This window comes from Ovis aries, chromosome 5, assembly GCF_016772045.2.
Source record: "Ovis aries strain OAR_USU_Benz2616 breed Rambouillet chromosome 5, ARS-UI_Ramb_v3.0, whole genome shotgun sequence".
Classification (NCBI taxonomy): Eukaryota; Metazoa; Chordata; class Mammalia; order Artiodactyla; family Bovidae; genus Ovis; species Ovis aries.
This window is the reverse complement of record NC_056058.1, coordinates 12,666,916-12,681,312: the sequence shown is the minus strand read 5'-3', so window position 1 is coordinate 12,681,312 and position 14,397 is coordinate 12,666,916. Positions and strand designations below refer to the sequence as shown.

Sequence of the window (14,397 nt, the reverse complement as noted above, 5' to 3'; positions counted from 1 at the left end):
TCCAAACCAAACGTCATGTTTTTTTTCTGGAGAGGGATTTTTCATTTTCACTAAGTCTTCAAAGGCCCTAATAAACCTCACATTTGGATTAGAGCCTGAGGGCTGGGCCTTGAACCCCCAGCCTTTTCTTGGAGCAGGAAGTGGGAAAACTGGTAGAAAGGGCTCCAGCTGGACATGAAACCTCGCCTCAACTCACACAAGGCTGGGAAGATGAAACAGCTTTATTAGCACAAGGGAGAGGCTTCCCACGCTGGGAGGGGCTACTCCCAGGCCTCTCCTCCCCACTGCCTGCAGGACCCTCATGGCTGCAGGAATTTGGAACTGTGTGGTCCCACTGAGATGGAAACAGGAAGGGCAAGGCAAGGGCACACAGGGGATGGGCAGAGTTTCATGCGACCCTGTGGGGTAACTATGAAGGAGTGAGCACCGACATTTAGGCCTGCCACCAAGTATCAGAATCCCATGGACAGAGCAGCCTGGGAGGCTACAGTCCATGGGTCGCAAGAGTTGGACATGACTTAATGACTAAACAACCACCAAGTGTCATTGTGAGCATTAGCAGAGATGCATATGGGTGGAGAGGTGTGTTGACAGAGGTCAGTGCTAATTCTGGGGTATAAGGGCTTAGTGGGTCATCTCTGGGCATGTCACCAGCAATACCCTATCATCATTACTAATCCCTTTCTAGGAGAAAGCAGCTTGGCCAATAGAGTGGAAGATCCTAGCCCCACTTAATCTTTTTGCCAGGCACTCTTGTGCAGTGCATAGCCAGAACAGTTGTACCTAACGACCCTGAATGAGATTCGACTAAGAGCTCCCTGGGGGCTAGAATCAATGTTCTTGTTTATAAGTTCTAGCCCCCATAGAAGTCACTCAATAAATAGCTAGTAGAAAAACCAGTGAATAAATATGTCATCATCAAGATTTGGGAACAGTCTGTGGACAGTAATGCCGGAGCTGGTTTCTGTTCAGGAAGTGTGGGGATCTGTGTTTCAGTGCTGCATGTGTCTGAGGAGGGCCACATCTCTCTTAGGACTGTAGGGCCTCAGCACACGCAGCAGAGGGTGAGTTTCAATGTTTCCCAGCTGAGTGTCCCCATGCTGGAGGTAAGGGTCTCCATCACACAGCCTCTGGCCAGGTCAGACTTTGACATCCCTCAGAGTCATGCCCTGAGTCTTGGCCCCTTCTTTTGTCTTAGTCCTGTGGCTCCAGGTCAGGTGTGAGGCCTGGGGTCATAACTGTGCAAAGGCCATGACCCCAGATGCTATTTGTCCTGAGTCCTCTATTTGGTCCTCTGGCATCCAGGGAAGGTGGGTGTAGCTTAACAGCATGTGTCCACCATGGGTTGACGCAGCCCCATTTGTCATGGCTCGGGGAGCTGAACAGGTCCTATCCTGGGGTGGGCTCAAGGCGGCGTGGATTGTGCATTCAGTTTCAAGGCAGCCTCTTTTTGGGCCTTCTGCAGCTCGTATTTCTGGATCTTCCGCTGGTAGTTGTAAATATAACCAGCGGTGCCCAGAGTGCCCAAGATGAGGGTCACAGCTACCACCGGAATGACAATGTCCAGGATATTCTGGCCGTCTGTGGGGAGGACACAAGGCAGTGGTGAGTGTTGAGCTGGCCAAATTGCCCCTGCCCTGCCCATCCCAGAACTCGAACTCACAGAGCACATTCAGGACCACTTCACGGGTGACTCCGCCACGAGCGCTGGTGGCCCAACACAGGTAGGTGCCCGCCACCTCCCGCGTGACGGGCCTCAGGTCCCCAATGGGCAGTGAAGCCCCGTCCCCTTTCCGGCTACAGTTCAGCTTGGGGATTGGGTTCCCCCTGGCCGCACACTTCAAGGTCTGCTCCGAGCCTTCCTGCCATGTCCAGTTTCCCAGGCAATCCCGCTGGTCTAGTCGGGGGCCGTCTGAAGAAACACAGCAAGATTGTGGGAGGGGGGTTGGTAGGGGTGAGGGTGGGCCTTGGAGGGCAGGAGCTCTTAGGGTCTTGGTGTTTGGGGCTTGGAACTTAGGGGTCATTGTCCAGCGGCCTCACTCACACAGGACATGGAGCTCCCGGGTCTGGATTTTGTGGACCTCCTGCCCAGCTATCTTCAGGGCAGCAGAGCAGGAGAAGTTGCTCCCATGGTCGTCGGCACTGACGTTCAGCTTCAGTTGGGCCCTCGGACCCGGAGGCTCAGCTGAGACTCCGTTCAGCCTCACCACAGCTCCATCACGGGTCACGCATTCCACGGTCACAGTAGTCCATTCTGAGACCTCAGGAGGGCTCAGGGTCAGGGTGGGAAGTGGGAAGCCTGGAGGTGAGACACACAGTAAGCCCCGCCCCTGGCATTAGCCCCACCCCCTCGGAAGGCTCACTTGGGTTTCTACTTACTATACATGGTCACGCTGCCTCGCGTCCTCCGGATCTTCTCTCCCAGACTCACTGAACACCTCAAGGAATGGGTGCCCTCCTCATTTTCCTCTGTCCAGGCCTCGGCCAAGACAGAGTCACCGTTGTACGTGATATTGGATTCCAGTTTCTGGTCCCCCAGCTGCACATAGACCTCAGCGTCCGAGGCTGGGAACAGCCCATCCAGCGTGCACTTCACCGGCCACCGTGAGCCTACTTCCACAACCGGGGGGGCCTCAAGGTGCGGGTCGGTCGATGGCAGGACTGGCGAGACAGAGCCGGTGTAAACAGGGGGCAGACAGACATCCTGAAGCCCTCTCCCGGGCCATTTCCATCCCCCCCGCCTGGAACGCCCTCTTCCAGGGAAACTGGCTGGGTCACTCTTGTCTCAGGACACAAGTACCACTTGCCCTGGGTCGCAGCCTTCTCAGATCATCCTTCAGTGCAGGCACCCAGTCCAGAACATTCCACCCCAGTGGCCAAGAAGATGCTCTTCCCAGAAGCCTTTGCAATCAAGGTTGCTACTTTCTCAGCAGCCCCATGGCCAGGGGCCTCTCCTTCTCAGGGACCCCGCATCCCAAGCAAGAAATCCCCCTCAGTCCATCTTCTCTGCTGGCTCCCCAGTGCCTCACCATAGGTCTGGAGCTTCCTGGGGGCTGAGGTGTTCTGGAAGAGTTCCAGCCCTTGTGACCGCAGGTCCAGCTCCCAGCGGCAAGAGAAACTGGTGCCATGGTCCTCTCTTCTCGGCTGCACCATGAACGTGACCTCGGCGGGCTCCTCCTTTCCCACGGGCTGCCGGTCCAGCTCCTCCTCCCCTCGGAGCAGCACCATGGAGAGGTGGTGCCGGGGGCCCCCGCCAGACACCTGGCAGCTCAGGTTGAGTTCTTCACCCACAGGCTGCCAGAGGGGCAGGGGAGCCAGCTCCACGCGCTCCGGGAACCCTGCAGGGGAAAGAGGTGTTGTGTGAACAGGACAGGCTGGCTGCCTGCCCACAGCGAGTGTGTTGAGGCCCTGGACACACCTGCTCCAGGAACCTCACCATTTTCTCCCCAGAACACTCCCCAAACCACCTAAGCCAGATCGGAATGTTAAGAGCTTCAGGATAACCTGGTGAGACGTCCCCAAGTGGTTGTGAAGGAGGCAAAACAATTCTTTATTCACAGCAGCATCTGAGAGTCACAAGTGGGAAAGGAACTTAAAGGCTATTGCCAGGAGTCCCAGCAAATAAATACAGTATATTTAAGCTGCCCAGTCTCTAGACTTTGCTGTAAAAAACAAAACAAAACTTCTGTTCTCTCTTTGGCCATATTTTTCTGCATAGCATCTCTCACCTCTGAGGTACAAAATCATCGACTGAGTTCATTTGTTTCTCTATTATCCCTGCCATGGAATGTTGGTCCAGGAGGGCAGGAATCTTTTTGTTGTTGTTCCCTGTTGTACTGTTGGCACACGGGAGGTGCTCTGTGTTTGTAGAAAGAATGGGGTTGGACTACCCACACCTATTCGAGGCCTTTCGGAAGCCTGCTTTTGAAGGTTCCCAAATAAACTGATCCCCTGAAATATCAAAAATGTAAGAACAACCCACAGATGCTCAAAAAAAAAGTACCCCCGAGTATCCCCTGAAACCACCATCTGTGGGCAGGGTATTCACAGGCCAGGGTCTCCATTCTGCATGAGGTAAGAATTCCAAGCCTGGATCTTCCTGCCAGTGGAAACTGCCAGCATGAGCTGTGGCTTAGCATTGAGAGCCCCCTGCTCTACCCTAGACTCCCCAAGGAGGCTTCCCACTCCTAGTCCCTTCTCAAGTGGCCCTGAAATGTTATTTAAACAGCAGTGATGTTGGGAGTTGGTTTTGAGACATGAGTTCACCTTCTCCCCAGATTGCCAACCCCCTAACAAAGCAAACTTTCCTTTTCCAACCAAAAAAAAACAGAAAAAGCAGAGATCTTAACATGTTAGGAACCGAGAGTTGATTCTTAGCTTTTCTGCTTCTTTGCTATGGGTTACGGGGGAGTGACTTTGTCACTGAACAGTCCCAGCCCTTGTGGCTATAGAAACCAAGCCTCAGTTTTCTAAGCTGTAAGCTGGGACTAATGAAGGTAGGAGTAATATTATTTTTTTTAGGACTATTATTAATCCACTTCAGAAATCGAGAGAGTGACTGTAAATGGGCATGAGGTTAATTTTAAGGTGAGAGATATGACAGATACATTCTTACAGTAGATTGTGGTTTTTCACCTCTATAAATACACCAAAGTTCATTGCATTGTTCATTAAAAGCTATTAAAAAGAGGGGGTGAGAAAACCCCCAGATACTCAACTCTTACTTCTGACCATCTGTTGCAAACCCTTGCTTGCAGAGCTGAAGGCCTCCTCAAACCACAGTCCCCAAATGGGACTCACATCTGCAAGCGTAGCTCCTTGCCCTGAAAGCCAGATGGGGGCAGGAGGTCTGTTCCACCGGTATCTCTCCTTGACTCCCCATCTTTAGTCCCAAACTGAGTCCTGATTATTCCACCCTTCAAATGTTTGTCAGCCACTCCCTTCTTGTATGTGTCACTGCCCATGAGATGTGTGACCTGGGCTGGGTCCATCGCCAGCTGCTCTCTGGCCTCCTCTAAGTTCAGCCCTCTGCTCTAGATCCCTGGCCTGCTCACACAGCCTCCATGGCTCCCTATTTCCCAAAGGAGAAGTCTTAGCTTCACAGCCTGGCATTCGAGGTCCTGTCAGACTCAGGTCCAGTGACACTGACCTTTTGATTGTCAATCCCTCTGGTTTCCCCAATCCCAGGCTGTTTGTTTCTGCACTCCAAACCTTTGCCCAGTCTGCTTCTTCTGACTAGAATGCTTGTCTTTACCAACTCCTACATGTCCTACAAAGCCCAGCTAGGGATTCCCTCCTGCAGGAATTACAACTCCTTCTAGAGAAAGCTCAGCCACCCACAGATGCTCCCTTATCTTTCCACTGGTGGTGGGGCAAGACCAAGCTATAGTGTCTCCTAGGTGACGCCTTGCTACTGGGTACGCCCATCTGTTCCATTTCACAGAGGTGAAAACTAAGGTAAAGTCTGGAACCCAAAGAAAGAGAAATATAGTAGTGCAAGGACTCAAACCTGGAGGGAGGGGCTCTCAACTCTCAGGCTGAGAGGCAGACAGTCCTGTGAGGAAGTTTCTGGGTGGGGGTGTGGTTTCAGAGGTCACTGGGAATGTTTGGGGACTTCCCTCACTTGGCTAGCTGCTGCTCAAACATCCTTCAAACCAGAAACAAACCTGATATTTACCCCAAAGCTTCTTTGACACAGGTACTGTGAAGCCAAAATGTCCTTCAGGCCTCACTGCATCATTAAATCCTTCCAAGGAGGTTTCAAGTGAAAATCAATCAGGAGCCATGGGTTCCCCTCTCGCTCCCCCACATTGGGGTCACCCAGTTAGTGAGGACCCTACTGGGACTAGGGGTTTCCCAGGTGGCTCAGTGGTAAAGAATCCATCTGCCAATGTAGGAGACAGTGGATGCTTGTTCAAACCCTGGTCAGGAAGATCCCCTAGAGTAGGAAGCAGCAACCATACCAGTATTCTTGCCAACAGAATCCCAAGAACAGAGGAGCCTGGCAGGCTACAGTCTATGGGGCTGCAAAGAGTTGGACACTACCGAACACACACACACACACACACACACACACACACACACGCTGGGACTAGAACCCAAGGCTGTGTAATCCCAAGGCCAGTAGGCCAGTCCTCTTTCTTTCCTCCTTTTTTATTTTCTTCTGTTTTCATTTGAAATTCATGTCTCTATTTCTTTACCAACTGAGCTATCAGGGAAGCCCAAATGAATAATATAGTATCCATGGAATTCTCCAAGCCAGAATACTGGAGTGGGTAGCCTTTCCCTTCTCCAGGGGATCTTCCCAACCCAGGGATAGAACCCAGGTCTCCCGCATTGCAGATGGATTCGTTTTTCCAGTAGTCATGTATGGACATGAGAGTTGTACCATAAAGAAAGCTGAGCGCTGAAGAATTGATGCTTTTGAACTGTGGTGTTGGAGAAGACTCTTGACAGTCCCTTGAACTGCAAGGAGATCAAACCAGTCAATCCTAAAGGAAATCAGTCCTGAATATTCATTGGAAGGACTGATGCTAAAGCTGAAACTCCAATACTTTGGCCACCTGATTTGAAGAACTGACTCACTGGAAAAGACCCTGATGCTGGGAAAGATTGAAGGCAGAGGAGAAGGGGAAGACAGAGGATGAGATGGTTGGATGGCATCACCGACTCAATGGCCATGAGTTTGAGCAAGCTCCGGGAGTTGGTGATGGACAGGGAAGCCTGGAGTACTGTAGTCCATGGGGTTGCAAAGAGTTGGACATGACTGAGAGACTGAACTGAACTGATTTATTGCTTATATTCATGTTAACTCACTGTCACACTTCAAAATGCCCAAAGGAAACAAAAGGTACACAGAGAAAACTAGACCCTCTGCCCTCTCCCAGACCTCCCCAGCTTCTCTCCTCACAGCCAGCTATTATTCTCATCTACTGCGTTTCCTTTCAGGGCTCTTTAATGCAGAAACACAGTCTTCCTCACCTAGCCCCTGTGGCTCTCTAACACTGTGGTAGGTGTACTACTGATTCTGGACAGGACCTTACTTCTTTTGAACTTGACAGTGCACGTGAGAGTTTCCATCTCATTCTTTTTTAAAAAATATTTTTAATTGTTATACTAAGAAGCAGAAAACCATAAAAAAGTAAATGTGCACGTTAACATACTGCTTTAAGGTTAGGACTCTTGTAAATACTACTCAAGATAGAATTTTTTTAGTCACCCCGGAAGTCCCCTAAATCCCCCCATCAACCACTAGCACACTCTCTCTGCTACAGTGACCACTACCCCACCTAAAAAGATGGAAACAAGCCAAATGGCCATCAACTAATGGGTAGATAAAATGTTCTACATCCATACAATAAAATATTATTTAGCCCTAAAAGGAATTAAGTACTAATACATGCTGCAACATGGATAAACCTTGAACAGTTCGAAAAGTGAAAGAAGCCAGATACACCAGCCCACACACTCCACGATCCATGTAAAGGAAATGTCCAGAATCGGGAAACACAGAGACAGAAAGCAGACTAGTCATTGCCAGGGGTTGGGGAGCGCGGTCTCCTCCTTCTTTTATACAGTTGCATACTATTCCAGAGCAGTTCCCTACATTTGAGTGGCTTGCAAACTTTTGCGCTTCCAGATCAAGCCACAGTGAATAACCCCGTCCCCTCTCAGTTCCCTCATGGGTAGGAACATCTATAGGCCCAATTCCCAGGAGTGGGTTTCTCTATCAAAAGACCCCCTTATATGACATTTTTGAAGACTGATGCCCCCTCCCCCACTGGAAGTTGTGCTTTCTGCGCCCCCACACTGTCAGCAATGTTCTAGGATAACCTCCTTCCCCACACTCTTGCCAGCACAGCTGTTATCAATTCTCTGGATTGTTGCCAATATGTGAAAAGTGTCATCTCAGGGCTAATTTTAATTCTCATCTTTCCCTCCCCCCCGCCTTTGGCCAAGCTGTGAGGCTTGCAGGACTGTAGATCTCAGGGATTGAACCCAGTCCAAGGTTGTGAAAGCCTGGAATCCTAACCACTGCCGGGAAACCCCCAGCATCTTTTTCTAAAGAGTCAGATCTATGACCTTGTCATCTGTTTAAAGAGGCCTAGAGAGCCAGCATTCTTGAATGTTCTGATTCTCTGACCATACTCCAAAGGCACACCCAAGAAAGTTCAAGGAAGGGTTCCAGACAACAATGAGACTTTCCGAAGACAGACCCCCTGCTCTTCAGTGAGACCCTGCCTTCACCCACCAAGTGATAAAGGTTGTTCCAACCTGCTGGGGACTCCCCTGTCCACTTCCCCCACCCAGTCTGCCTAGTCCAGGCCCTGGACCCAGCCACTCACAGTATATGGTGAGGTTCATCGAAGCTACAATCTGTTCCCCGTGACAGTTTGAGTAGCACAACGGGTTGATTTCTTCTTGCACATCACTCAGTTCAAAAACCTTCCAGTTGGGCCCACGGCTCACTTCCTCCTTGTTTAATACAGTCTCTAGGCCAAACGTTGTCTTTCGGTCACAGGAGATACTGCAGTTCACTCTCAGGGAGCCTCCACGGGGTATGATGGCTTTTGGAGGATGTATTGATATTTCGGCACCTCCAGACCCTGGAATCAAAAGGGGGGTGGTCAGGCATGACAGCTGGGGCTCATCAATATTAATGCATCCAGCCCGTGCTGGGGACACAGCATTGAACAAGACAAAACTCTGCCTTCAGTGTGGGAGACAGGAAAATTCATGAGTAAACAACATAATTAACAACTGATGCTGACAAGGGTTTTGGCAAAAACAAAATGGGATGAGAGAACAGACCGTGCCTTGGTGACTGGGGAATATGTGAGCAGAGATTAGGATGAAGAGCAGAAGCAAGCCATTCCAGAGAAAAGGGAAATGGTCTCCAGGAACAGCAAGTACAGAGGTCCTGAGGCAGGGTGGCTGGAGCAGAGTAAGGGGATAAGTTGGGGGGAAACAGGGTCAAGAGGATCATGCAGGCAGTGTTAAGCCATGCCAGGGATGTGGTCTTCATTCTGAGGAACTTCTAAGCAGACGTGGAGGATTTTAGCAAAAGAGGGGCATGAAGTCAGTGTATGTTTCAATCCCAAGAGGTCAAGGAGAGGGAGCTAGCCCTTCAGGGGTGAAGGGGCTCCAATCAGGCTGGTCCCCACTCCCTTGGACAACTGGTTTCCCCTCTCTGGGCCTCACTTTCCTCTTATCTATAAAGTGGGCAAATACAGTCACCACACCTTCTGCTGACGCAAGCAACTCCTAGCACAGGGCAGGTAGGCAGTGGCTGCAGATAAGAAAGAGGGGGTCTGTTCTGATGAGCTCCCTCAGACCATGGCACTTTCAAAGCTGAAAAAATGTCTCTCTGAGCCCATCCATCAGATTTCTGCCTTCAACTTTGGGTCTACTCCATCTGGGATGGAGGGAAACAGCAGCTCTTTGAATTCTCCAAGGGTGATTCTGGAATCCTTCTCATTTCAGAAGGAAATTTTGAGATCGGAAGGGATGTTGGGCCTTCCCAGGTGGCACAGTGGTAAAGAATCCGCCTGCCAGTGCAAGAGATCCCTGGGCGGGGAAGATCCTCTGGAGGAGAAAATGGCAACCCACTCCAGTATTCTTGCCCGGAAATCCCATGGACAGAGGAGCCTGGTGAGCCCCACACACGAAGGGAGGTTATTCAGCTCGAAAGGGGTAGACTCCAGATTAGAGTCTGAATTAGAACTCTTCGTTGAGCTGGTAACCACGGTGTGGATTTTTCACACTCCTGCTTTTCGAAGTGGCCACCATTTGAGACCAGCTGTCCGGCTTCTCCTGGGCTTCCCCGGTAGCTCAACAGTAAAGAATCTGCCTGCAATGCAGGAGCTGAAGGAGACACGGGTTCCAGTCTCCCCACCCAGGAGACTGGGTTGGGAATTCAGTATTCATGCCTGGAGAATTCCATGGACAGAAGAGCCTGGCAGGCTACAGTCCATAGGGTGGCAAAGAGTTGGACACGCCTGAAAGAACTTAGCACAGCACACAGCCCAGTTCCCCTTCTCTCCTTCCTCCTAGCTGGAGGTGGGGAAGAGCTGCTGGGGCATCCCACTTCTTAACCTCTGCTCCCTGGGCAAGTCAGCCCTGGAATTCCCCCGAGCAGAGTCCTGGACTTCCCCCTAGAGGCACGGGGTGAGGAACAGAATGTGCATGGGGGGGTGGGGGTGGGGGGGGGGGGGGTTCCAGTCTACCTAAAGGTTGGGGCGTGTGTCTACACCGTCAGACCACCTCCTGGGGCCGGGACACAACCACTGCGAGGTGGCCGCTGTTAAACGTCTCCATTTTACAGCGGAAAACCTGTAGATTCTCGGGAGGGGCAATCCGCAGTCAGAGAGCACAGGACAGAGCCATGAAGGGTCTGGATGGGAACCCTCGGCTGCTGACTTTCAATCGGTGCCTCTAACCCCAACTTCCCAGGAACACTGACCTAAGTACGAATGGCCTTATTCCCAGCCAGTCGGGAGCCGGTCCTCCCACGGCTTCGGGGCGCACCTCGGATCCCGAAAGCTGACTCGACGGCAGCCCTCACCCCTGACTCACCTGGCAGCAGAGTCCCGAGCAGGACCAGGAGCGCAAGCAGCGCCGCAGGGGCGGCGCCGGGAGCCATCGCAGGCGGAGGCGGGGCGGACTAGCTGGGGCGGAGGCGCGTGGCTAAGACTGGCGCCCAGGCCTTCGCGGGTCCTTTTATATTGCTGGCTGGCCGAGGGGGGCCGAGGGGGCGGTGCTTCCCGGAAACCTCCTGCTTTCCCCTCCGGAACAAGGGCCCTGGCATTTCCGGATTGAGAGGGTGCCTGACCAAAGTCTGGTTGTCCTCCTCGCCGGCCGCTCAATACCGGAATTTCCGAATTCAAATCGTGAGGGCTGCCTGGCGGCAGCAGCCAAAAAATAACCCGGGGACGGCTCCTGGAGCTAGGGTTCCTGTCCCCGGGCCAGGCTAACCTTGATTTTGCGTTTACACTGCGCTAAGCGCTTTATCGGATCTTGCCAACCACCCTGGACGGTAGGGACTGTTATCGTGTCCCTTCCACGGAGGAGTAGACTGAGGCTTCCAGCTTCGAGGGCATTCGAACTCAAGTCTAACTCCCCAGCGCAAGCAGGCCTCTAATTGAGTGGACCGTCCCTGGCTTCGGTGGGGGCCCAGGATCCTCCTGGGCGCGATCACGGGTGCCCCTGCCCTAAGGGGCAAGTACCCGCCCAGATGACACCGAGATTTCTCGAGAAGCGACCGCAGCAGGCCCAGGCACTTCCAGGCGCCTGTGAACCCTGGAGGGGAAGACTCAAGGCGCATCACATCCGGGGTGCTGCGTCCCCCACGAATGGGCGCTCCTACTCCCCCACTCATCGCTTCCCCTTTCGGCCTGGACCTCGGCCACGGGGGCGTCTTTACAGCTTCCAGGAAAAAAAAAAAGAAGGAAGCCTCGTGGTCCTGACACAGCGAGTTGCTGTTCCCAAGCTCCGCGGGGAAACTGAGGCCAAAGACCTTGAGCGGGGCAGGGAGCGGGGGCCCTCGAACCCTTGACCTCGGCAGGGAAACTGAGGCAGCTCTCAGGCCCGGAATGGGGGAGGAGAGGGGCGCTCAAACCCCCGCCCTCTGCGCGCAGCTTCTGAAACTCCAACCCCAGGTGCCAGCACTAAATCTGTGCGGGTGTTTTCTCGGGCTTGTTCTATTTGCTTTTGTAGGGAAGGGGCGCGGGATGCTGGGAGGTCCGGCGCTGCGCATTTAAGCTGCTCGCAAGCCATCGCCCCCCGCTTCAGGCCTCGCCTGCGCGGGTGATCCACAAACTCGGCAACCGCCCCTTCAAGGCTGGGGATCCTGGAGTCTCCAAGCGCGGAGCCCCGCCGCCTAAGGCTTCCTGTTGTGGGGCGCGCGCCTCGTCGCCATGGAGACCAGAGAAGGGCCAAGAAGGTCGCGCGGCAGACGGGGAAGGGAGGATCACTCAGGGACGCTTGAGCCCTTCCCCCCGGGAAGGGGCTGCCCAGCCAGAAAAGCTTTCCTCGCTCCGCCCAGATTGTTCCTAAGGAATTTCCACGGGGATCTTTCTTCTTAAGGGTGGAGGGTGCTGAATTCCCGCCCCAAACGACCTGGGAAAATGTGCCGAGTGGGGACCGGGGACGTCCCCCGGAAGGTCTGGGAAAATCCTACGCTGGGGTCACTTTCCGGCGGGTTTTTAGCAAGTTCAGATCATTGTTTATTTTGGCCCCAGCCCCAAGTGTGCGAGCGGAGAGCTCCCCCGCGCGGCCCAAGTTTTACAGAGGGTTCAGTTCAGTTCAGTTCAGTTCAGTTCAGTTCAGTTCAGTTTAGTCGCTCAGTCGTGTCCGACTCTGCGAATCGCAGCAGGCCAGGCCTCCCTGTCCGTCACCAGCTCCCGGAGTTCACTCAGACTCATGTCCATCGAGTCGGTGATGCCATCCAGCCATCTCATCCTCTGTCGTCCCCTTCTCCTCCTGCCCTCAATCCCTCCCAGCATCAGGGTCTTTTCCAGTGAGTCAACTCTTTGCATCAGGTGGCCAAAGTATTGGAGTTTCAGCTTTAGCATCAGTCCTTCCAATGTTCAAAAACCATAAACCGTGGTTCTTCCTTCTCTAGCTCCACAGTGGCTTAAACAGTGTTGACAGCCTAGAGTGTGGACTCCCGGGTTGCTCAGTGATAAGAAATCCACCTGCCAATGGAGGGGACACAGGTTAGATCTCTGATTTGAGAAGATCCCACATGCCTCGGAGCAACTAACGCCATGAGCCACAACTACTGAGCCTGTGCTCTAGCGCCTGGGAGACGCAACTAACCGAGTGCCCATCCTACAACTACAGAAGCCCAAGTGCCCTAGAGCCTGTGGCTCCACAAGGAGAAAAGCCCCTTCAAGGAGAAGCCAGGGAAGTACCACTAGAGAGTAGCCCTCATTCTCCACTACTAGAGAAAAGCCCACACAGCAGGGAAGACCCAGCACAGCCAAAAAGAAAAAGAAAATTTAAAGAACCTACTATGCGCCAGCCATCATTCCACGTGCTGGGGGCACAGTAATGAGCAGAAGAGACCAAAATTCCTGCCATCATGCGGAGATTGTTATTAAAAATAGGAGCAACAGAAACAAAAATAAAATACATATAGGGACTTCCCTGGTGGCCCACTGGCTAAGATTCCACTGTCCAAAGGCCCCAGCCCAGGTTCCATCCCCGGTCAGGAAACTAGATCCCACGTGACATCACTAAGAGTTCACATGCCTCAACTAAAGATTCCCCAAGTGGAAGCAGAAGACGGAGGATCACCGAAGCAATAACTAAGACTCAACACAGATAAATAAATGCATAAATGTTTAAAAAATAAAACATGGAGACGTAGCTTGTGCTTGGTGCTAAGAAAAAAAATAAAGCAGGGAAGGGAATAGGAAATGTGAGGGTTCAGAAAACTCTAAATAGAGCATCCTGGGAAAGACTGAGAAGGTGATATTGAGCCAGGAATAGAGGGAGGTGCGGAGTGAGTCCTGATTATATCAGGGAAGGAACGTACCAAGCAAAGTGCACTGGATGTGCAAAGGCCTTGAGGTAGGAATTGACTTAAGGAAAAGCCAGGAGGCTGCTGTTGCTGGAGTGCAGGGAGGGAGCGAATTAGGGGAGAGGCAGGGAGGGAGGGAATGGGTAGAACATGGGCTAGGGAGAACTTTGGCTTTTCCTCTGAGTGAAGTGGGAGCCGTGGAGGGTTCTGAGCAGAGGGGAGACACCCCTGACTCGAGCATTTATAGACACCCTCCTAAGACAGCAAGAGCTACAGTGTGTGGCAGGAAGGTTTGGTGGAGGACAGGGTGGATTCAGGAAACCGGGAGTAATGATGGAGCCTGGAGTGGGCCATGGAGACTAGAGACGTGGTCCAATTTGGCATTCATTTTGGCAGCAGGGCACATTGCACTTTTGGGACTTGGGAGCAGGGCAGAGTCAAGGTCAGCTCCTTGGTCCTGCTGTGATATCCTGTGAGGGTGGAGGGCCATTTCCTGAGATGAGGATGGGATGATAATGAGGGACAGTTTGGCAGAAGAAACTTGCACTCTCCATCCACACTCCTTTGTGCTTTCTTGAAAGAAAGGGAAGCAGATGCTCCCCCATCGCCTTTCCATAGCCACCAGGAAGGGCAGGGCTTCCTCCAGGGTGCCAAGCAGTCTGAGGAAGGAAGGAATGGCTCCAGTGCAGACCAGAGGCTGTGCACCAGGGCAGAAGTACCCAAACCCCACTCCAGGGCACTGTGCCTGCTCGGAACTCATCCTGAGCTCAGGTGTGACCACCTTGCTGTTCCCTTGAACTGGATTTCACTTCCTCTCATCCCTGATGGAGCCAGCCCTTTCTTGGTGTCTCAGCCTCCACTTACAAGCTTTC

General features: G+C 52.6%; 1 protein-coding gene across 1 annotated transcript; it reads right to left on the bottom strand.

Moving 5' to 3' along the window:
• Positions 1 to 1,067: 1,067 nt before the first annotated feature.
• On the bottom strand, positions 1,068 to 10,662 carry ICAM1 (intercellular adhesion molecule 1). Its single transcript, NM_001009731.1, is given in 7 exon segments — positions 1,068 to 1,581; positions 1,664 to 1,912; positions 2,045 to 2,299; positions 2,380 to 2,661; positions 3,030 to 3,338; positions 8,346 to 8,606; positions 10,576 to 10,662. Coding segments are annotated over 7 exon segments (1,599 nt in total). The 5' UTR covers positions 10,643 to 10,662; the 3' UTR covers positions 1,068 to 1,405.
• Positions 10,663 to 14,397: the final 3,735 nt, after the last annotated feature.